The 7,125-nt window shown below is 43.7% G+C and overlaps 1 protein-coding gene and 1 long non-coding RNA gene across 8 annotated transcripts; one reads left to right on the top strand and one right to left on the bottom strand.

Annotated features, from left to right (window-relative positions):
- Positions 1-1,068: 1,068 nt before the first annotated feature.
- On the bottom strand, positions 1,069-3,824 carry LOC125556166 (uncharacterized). The gene is made up of 3 exons (XR_015604855.1): positions 3,243-3,824; positions 1,967-2,424; positions 1,069-1,486 (listed from the first exon to the last, which is right to left on the bottom strand). It is a non-coding gene; the product is annotated as an uncharacterized LOC125556166 (long non-coding RNA).
- A 481-nt stretch (positions 3,825-4,305) lies between these two features.
- On the top strand, positions 4,306-6,372 carry LOC125509567 (syntaxin-132). 7 transcript variants are annotated; one of them, XR_015604853.1, is made up of 5 exons: positions 4,306-5,084; positions 5,328-5,375; positions 5,469-5,511; positions 5,988-6,074; positions 6,180-6,372. XR_015604853.1 is itself a non-coding variant. In XM_087526366.1 (4 exons), the coding sequence occupies exons 1-4, from the start codon at positions 5,239-5,241 to the stop codon at positions 6,357-6,359; spliced, it is 447 nt and encodes a 148-aa protein (XP_087382492.1). In that variant the 5' UTR covers positions 4,306-5,238; the 3' UTR covers positions 6,360-6,372. The 7 variants fall into 7 exon arrangements, 2 of the variants coding, with proteins under 2 accessions (XP_087382492.1, XP_087382493.1); XR_015604850.1 differs by having other exon boundaries at positions 5,310-5,375; XR_015604851.1 differs by having other exon boundaries at positions 5,310-5,375; positions 6,149-6,372.
- The last annotated feature ends 753 nt before the right edge of the window (positions 6,373-7,125 follow it).

Raw genomic sequence — 7,125 nt, 5'->3', positions numbered from 1 at the left:
AATCGTATTTTGGACTCAATTTTCAAATGGTTTGTCGGAATTGAGCAAATAAGATAGCGTTGGAAAGCCTGTGAAAATCCGCATCTTCCATATATCTATTATTTTTTCTAATTCTATACGAATTAAAAGTAATTTGGAAAACGGTAAAATTCTGGGTGAAATGTATTTTCTCGATTTTTTGCAAACGGTTTATCGGATTGATGCAAATGATACAGCGTTGGAAAGCTATGGAAAATGTGCAACATTTTTGTATTGAAATGTTTTTCTAATTCCTTACGGTTTAAAAGCGAATTCGAATACGGTCAAATTTGATTTCGAACATGATTTTTTTAAAAAGTTTGTCGAAATGAGGCAAATAATATATGGTTGGAAAGATATCAAAAATAGGAAACTTAGTCACGTTGAACGTTTTCTCAAATTCGCAACCATTGAAGAGTAATTTGGATTACGGTGAAACCCATCGTGCTGTTTTTTCCGTTAGAAAAAACAGAGTACTTGTATTGTTTTTTCTGTGTGTGTGTACTGATATATTATTTCACAGAGTAATTTTGAATACAGTGAAGCCTGTCATATTTTTATTTTTCGTTCCGGAAATAAAGTACTCGAACTGATCTCCGTATGGATTTGTAATAAGCACGTTTTCACAGATTGAACTTTTACTTTGTCTTTTGGATAAGGTTTTCCTCTTAAAGTTTCAATGGTTTACGGTAGCAGTGCCCCTGTACTTACATAGTTTATATCGTTGAACTGAATGATATTTTATTCAAAAAGAAAATCTTTTGTTTGTTTCTTTTTTTTGAACTTAACATTTTTTTACAACGATGTTCTGAACTTCTTTCATTTTACGGCTTGTACTTTTACCATTTGAATTTCTATGGGGTTTCTTTTTTTGCTTGAACTTTTACAATTTGAATTTCTGCCATTTCTTTTATTCCGAATGGACCATTATTTTTAACTCGTACTGATCAATATTTTTAATTCAAACCATTTTTGTTTTCATCATCTGACATTTTTTTCTAGTTTTTGTCTAGTTTTGGGTTGCACCCGAGGCAAATGAATCATCCCCAAATACTGATAGAAAATCATACATTTTCCTCACGAAACCAAACTTGTAAACTTTCCTACAATAATTCTTTGAATTTGCACACACAGCTTAATTGAACTTTTCAACATTGGATCCCCTAATTATACATAACAGTCAGTTTATACGAACTAGTTCTACTTGGACTGATGTCCGCGTTCCACTTGGACGGCTGCCAGTCACCATGGTGGACGAGCTAGTGGCCAAGTGCGGCCAAAGCCACCGGGGGACTGTAGGTGCTTGTGCTTATTCTCAGCTGCGAATTCACACAAGGTGGAGGTGATTAGGGGAAGCATGGTTCATGGGTGACCTTCATCTTGCCGCCGGATATGGGCTGCTCGCGCTCGTGGACGCCGTCGACCGGACGCGAGGCAGCACCACTCGTGGACTAAACTGAGTGTGTCACTGAAATAAGAACATCAGTTTATTGGAGGAATTCTCACTGAAATAAGATAAGGAAATGAAAGACATCTTAAAGTTTGCTATTATACAGACTATTAATTAGCTTTAGAGGACTCACATCCAAGGCATATTTTTTTATGTTATTCAAGACATTCATTTTTGTACTTTTCAAACAATCATACTTGAACTTTTCTCAAAAACAAAGAGGGCGTACTTTCTCAAAAGTTTCTAGTTGAAGTACAAGAAAAATGAATCATGCCACTTCACTAGCATACACAAGCAAACAATATTGACCATCTCTCTTCTCTATAAGCAGCCATAACTGAAAGTTCAGAGAAAAAATAGACCAGCAGGAAAGGCAAAACCAAACATGGAGAGAAATCATCTTCAAACCTGTGCTTCTGAACCATTCGAGTAGCATAACCAAACTAAAATGAACAATGAGAAATACGCAAGCAAACTGAACCATTCAACCACACTAACCATCATCCATCCATAGATTTCCACCACATTGTTTTGTACTGAAAGTGAGCATTTGTTTCCAGTTCTTACTATGCACATGGTCTCCAAAGTGCTCAAAGAGCTAGCTTGTCATGGCGTCAAGACGCACAAGTTTATTTCTTTTTTACCTGAAGCAAGAGAGTGAAGAAATAAAATTGCACCCAGAGTCAGCAATGACATGGACAGCTCACACAGGCATATTAAACTCTTGAACTTGCTCCACGGCAATCTTTGAACCTCATACAAGAAAACAATATATATCGTACATCATTTTTTATTTTTTATCTCGTTCAACCATGCACCAGAAAAAAATTAAAAACAACAAAATACCAGCTGTTTGGCTCCCAAACCTCATGCATATATATTTTTGAACTGATATTCTTTTTGTCATTGCACTGTTGTTGATATATAATCGGACCAAAATATCACCGCTACCAAGTCTGCACCAGCAAGTACGTGCATGAGTTCAGTTTTTCTAGACCATAGTTCAAGGCAGTAAGGATGCAAGTTTAAACATTAAATGGACCAAAACTTGTTTGAACACAAAATGTGCATACATGTTGTATACACAACACTTTAGAATTGTCCAAAACACAAGTTCAATATCAACACAACACACGTTCAGCTACAGTTAACTGGAAACGAAACGGAATGAACAGAAGACCACACCATGTAATTTGGACATTTAGTATAGTATGAACTCTAAACATAACTTACTAGAACAGGGCTTAATTTTTTCAGCTAGTGGTCCACAAGCAATTTCAACTTTCGGCACTTTTGGCACCGAGGTAATAGAAGTGAAATATGTGACAAAGATCTGAACTAAAAAAAGATTTTTGGAGATGGAAGAAGACTCGCGATCGGGTGAACCTGCGACCCCTACTCCCGCAGACTGACGACTCTGGTGAAGTGGAGCTGATGGAGGCAGGGTTCATATAGAATATAGGAACAACAACATCAAATTTTATACAAATATTTTGGTTCTCGTAGGGGCATTTTGACAAGTAACTATAGAGCATTAAATTTAGCACATAAGTAGCATGAGATTTGAATGAGCATTAGCAAAAATAAATAGCAACATGAGCTCCCTTTGTGGTTCATACATTTTGGACCGAAGGATAATTTAACATGATGGATCTTGAGCTGATGTACAGGGTGAACCTCTCTTGTGGTTCATATTTTGAAAATCCTTCAGTTCAGTTACCATCAACACGCAACACACATACAACCCAACGCAGGAGATGGCCGTGGAGCTTACCAACAGTGGGATCTCGGCGGTGGAGCTTGAGGGGTAAAAGGCGGGATTCTGGAGTGGAGCTCGGGGGTAGGGGGATGGCGGCCGGGGCCAAGATGGGAGCTGCGGTGTTCGCGCGGCTCCAGGGCCGACGAGATCCGGCGCTCGAGGACGGGATCCAGCGACCCAACGGTGAGGGGTCATGGCGGGGGGTGGGAGCAGGTGGTCGAGGCAGTATCCACACCTCCGGTGGCCAGTGGTCAGTGGAGGAAGGCAGGGCGGCTGGTGAGGGAGGTGGGTGGCGCTAGGGTGGAGGGAGGATGGCGGCGCTGGTAGAGCGAGGAAGACGAAGCAAGAGGGGAGGGGAGGAAGGCTGCCGGCATGGTGGGGCAGGACGCGGCCGGCTCGGTGGGGAAGGACGCGACCGACGCGGTGGGGAGGAATGCGGCCGGCGCAGTGGGGAGGGACGCGGTGGTCGCGGTGGGGAGGAAGGTGGACGACACAGTGGGGAGGGACGCGGCCGGCGCGGTGGGAAGGAAGGCGGCCGGCGCGCACAGAGGAAGAGGCGGAGGGAGTGTCGACAGGAGAGGATGGGTACGTTTTTGTTTTTTTAGGCCGTTAGGGTGGGATGTTTTTGTTTCTTTTACTGATTCGGGAAAACGCATCACGTCTCTCTATAGGCGCGGGGTAACAAAATATTATTTTATTACTAGTAACAGAATAGCCCTGTCTATTCCTAATATCTATTCCTTCTAATAATAAAGTACGGATTGATTCCGTGGATTCACCGTCATAATACGCTTCTTTTCATAAATTTACGCTTTCATTTTTTTATTATTAGGAATAGATTTATGCTTTTATTTTTTTATCTGTCCGTCCCATCTATCTTTTTCTATCTGACAAGGTGGTATTAATTTTACTATGTCCCCAATCCTCATCCCTCCTTCGTCGCCCAGCTGGGCCTAAATCCACGTGATATGGGCCTATTTTTTAAATAAGGTTATATGGGCCAGCTGGTCCTGTGGGGTAGTGGTTAGCGTAAAATAAAAATAGGTTTCGTATACATCAATAGCTAGCTAGCGCTTCTCGTACGTACGTCGTCGATCGGTCGGTACCAATCCTATCTCCGCCTCCAGCACGTCGCCGCCTCCTGCCACGACTTCGCCGCCGCGCGCCGCTGGCCCATCCCCCGCCGCCACTCCCCCCCCCCCCCCCCCCCCCCCCCAGTCGATTTTGCCTTGAACGCGAACGTGAGCTCGTGGGCGCCGCTGCAGCTGCATATGCTTCGACGGAAGGAGCGGGAGATGGCGCTGCTGGAGGCCGTGATTGGTGGAAGACGACGGGGAGTGTGACGAGGTCGGGGAGGAGAGGTTGGAAGGATGGACGTGGGAGTCAAGCCGCCACGAACGACGAGTCAAGCCGCACGGGCACGCGACCACCGTGTCTCCCGTCAATCCGGTCGCCCATGAGAGGGACGAATGCGATCATGAGTTCATGTCCATGTGCTGGCGGTGGAGGAGGCGGAGGAGGGCTCAACTCAAGGTGGCCCATCCTTGCGTCGGGGTCGTCGATGGGGATCAATTGACCACCGGCATGCAGCGGCTCAGGTCCGGACTGCTGCGCGGCCATGGGGCCATGGCCAGGCGGATCCACAACGCCCGGGTCAACGAGAGCGTCGGCCTAGACCTCTACTCCTTCAACACGCTGATCCGGGGCTGCGGGCAGGTGATCTGGAGCGTGCACGGAAGGTGTTCGATGGTCCGTTCTTTGGGCAGTTATGAAGAAAAGTGTGGATTACGCTATTCTCTGTTCCGATTCTTGCACCTGTTGGTTTTTTACATTCAGAGCTCTGGAAAATATGAGATGGTATGTGTCTTCTTTTCTGGTACAAGTACTTTAAATTGGAACCGTATCATTGCTACAATGAACAAAGGTTGTATTTTTTTACATTGATTGGTACGCAAATAGTTGTCTTAGCTGATCACGTGCTGCGTACGTATGCTTTCACTTAACCTTGCTCATGTCTGTTTGTTATTCTTTCCTAGCTGTATCTGCTTATGGTTTGCTGCTTGCCCCTGTGCTGTGCTACAGAACTTACCTAACATGCAGAAACCTGGATGCGGGAAGGGCTCTGCGGTCAAGGGAACAGACTATTGGGTAAATTAATTTTCTGTCAATTTTTGTTTCCCGTCTCTTCTTGCCTGCATGAATTAGTCCTTTTTCACTCTGCTTTCTGTTCTCTCTCTACAGAGCAGTGAAAAAGAAAATGAAGGAACAGATGGATGATTTTCAGGTATTGTTTTCAACTGGAAATGTCCAAATTGACATGTATGTGATGATTTTCCTCCTCTGCCTGTGAATAAATGTTCCCTCTAATCTTTTCTTTAGATACACACACAAAATGTTAAAACCAGTCCTTATTTCTGTTTACTACTAGGGCTATTTGATTTGATATACCTTCATAGAGCAGCAGCAGCGAGAAACCATTCTATTTTGCCATGTCTATGAGCCATCCAGGCTAGAACCCATATGAATTCTGAACATCTAGCAGGGTGCAAGTTACTCCGCTGATGCTTATATGTTCTACAAAGTAAAAGAAAGATACTACTCAACTATGTTTTTGCCAATTGTCCTATGGACTTTGAGTAACTTTACACAAATGTTTCTTAACCATTATGGTAGATTATTGATAGTATGCTATCAGCCTGATATCTCTGAAGACAGAATAGTATAATGTGTGTGATTCGGTGTTGTTTCCCTCTGATGCAGGTAATGAGAGAATCAATCGGGCAGGAGTACCGGGAAGTCGTTGAAAGAAGGGTATTCACTGTAACTGGTAATCGCCTTGATGAAGAGGTATAGTGGCAACATTTTTTCTTATATGGTTAAATTTGTGCTTTTTTTCTTTCTATTGTTTATCTTTCTTATAGTGTGCCTCCTTTATAACTTTGGAACCTGTAGACAATTGATGGTTTAATCGAGACAGGAAGAAGCGAGCAGATTTTCAAAGATGCAGTTCAGCAGCAGGAGAGCCCAGGTATATATATGAGTTATAATTTGGTCATGATCTGGACACTTGTGGGAAAAACAAGTAGAAATTCATTGAGTACTACTGTCAAACTATCTTCTCTATATAAGTGAAGTTTCACAGCCTCTACTTTTTGGTTATTTTTTCCTTTGTTGATGAAGGCACCCAGATGTTCATACATTCTTGTATGAACCAGCTTTCTATTGTCATGTTTTTATTATCGTTATTTGGTTATCGTCGATATTCACCCATTTTGATCATTGCAATAATATGTATCCCGTTGCAACGCACGGGCAATTTGTCGTCGGGTCGGTCTGATTGATTTTTTGGTGGACACATCTCAACGTCCTCTCCCGTTGTAACGCACGGACATTTGTGCTAGTCTATCCGTTATTATTAATAATAAAGCACGGATTGACTCCGTGGGTTCACCGTCACAATACGATTTCTTCTCGCTTTTTACGATTTGGGCTGGGCCTTTCTTCCCTATAATAAACAGAAACACGATGCGTTGCTGCACCAGACCCAGTCTCCTTTCCTATTCTTTCATCGATCTCCTTATTCCACGATGGTTCTTTTAGGTTTTCCTCCGTCCTATCCCTGCGGATCGACCCGGTCTCTCACCTGGAATCGAGTCCTTCACGACTCGGTCTCTCGTCCGTAGTTGCCTTTGTTTCCCCCATAAATAGGTTGCCCGAGAGACGGAGCCGCCAGATGAGCAGCGTAAAACCGAGATCGATCCCGCGGGCAATTCATCCAGGTGCGTGCCCTTGCCGAGGCTACCGGTAGCACGGCCGAGGCCAACGCCAACAGGCCCACGTCGTCGGAAGGTTTCTCGCTTTTGGATTTGCTGCACCGGCATGGTCATCTAGATGACGA

The sequence above is a fragment of the Triticum urartu genome, chromosome 5A (assembly GCF_056163025.1).
Source record: "Triticum urartu cultivar PI428250 chromosome 5A, HENAU_Tu73, whole genome shotgun sequence".
Taxonomy (NCBI): domain Eukaryota; kingdom Viridiplantae; phylum Streptophyta; class Magnoliopsida; order Poales; family Poaceae; genus Triticum; species Triticum urartu.
The sequence above is the reverse complement of the archived record's forward strand: the minus strand, read 5'-3'. Positions and strand labels throughout refer to the sequence as shown.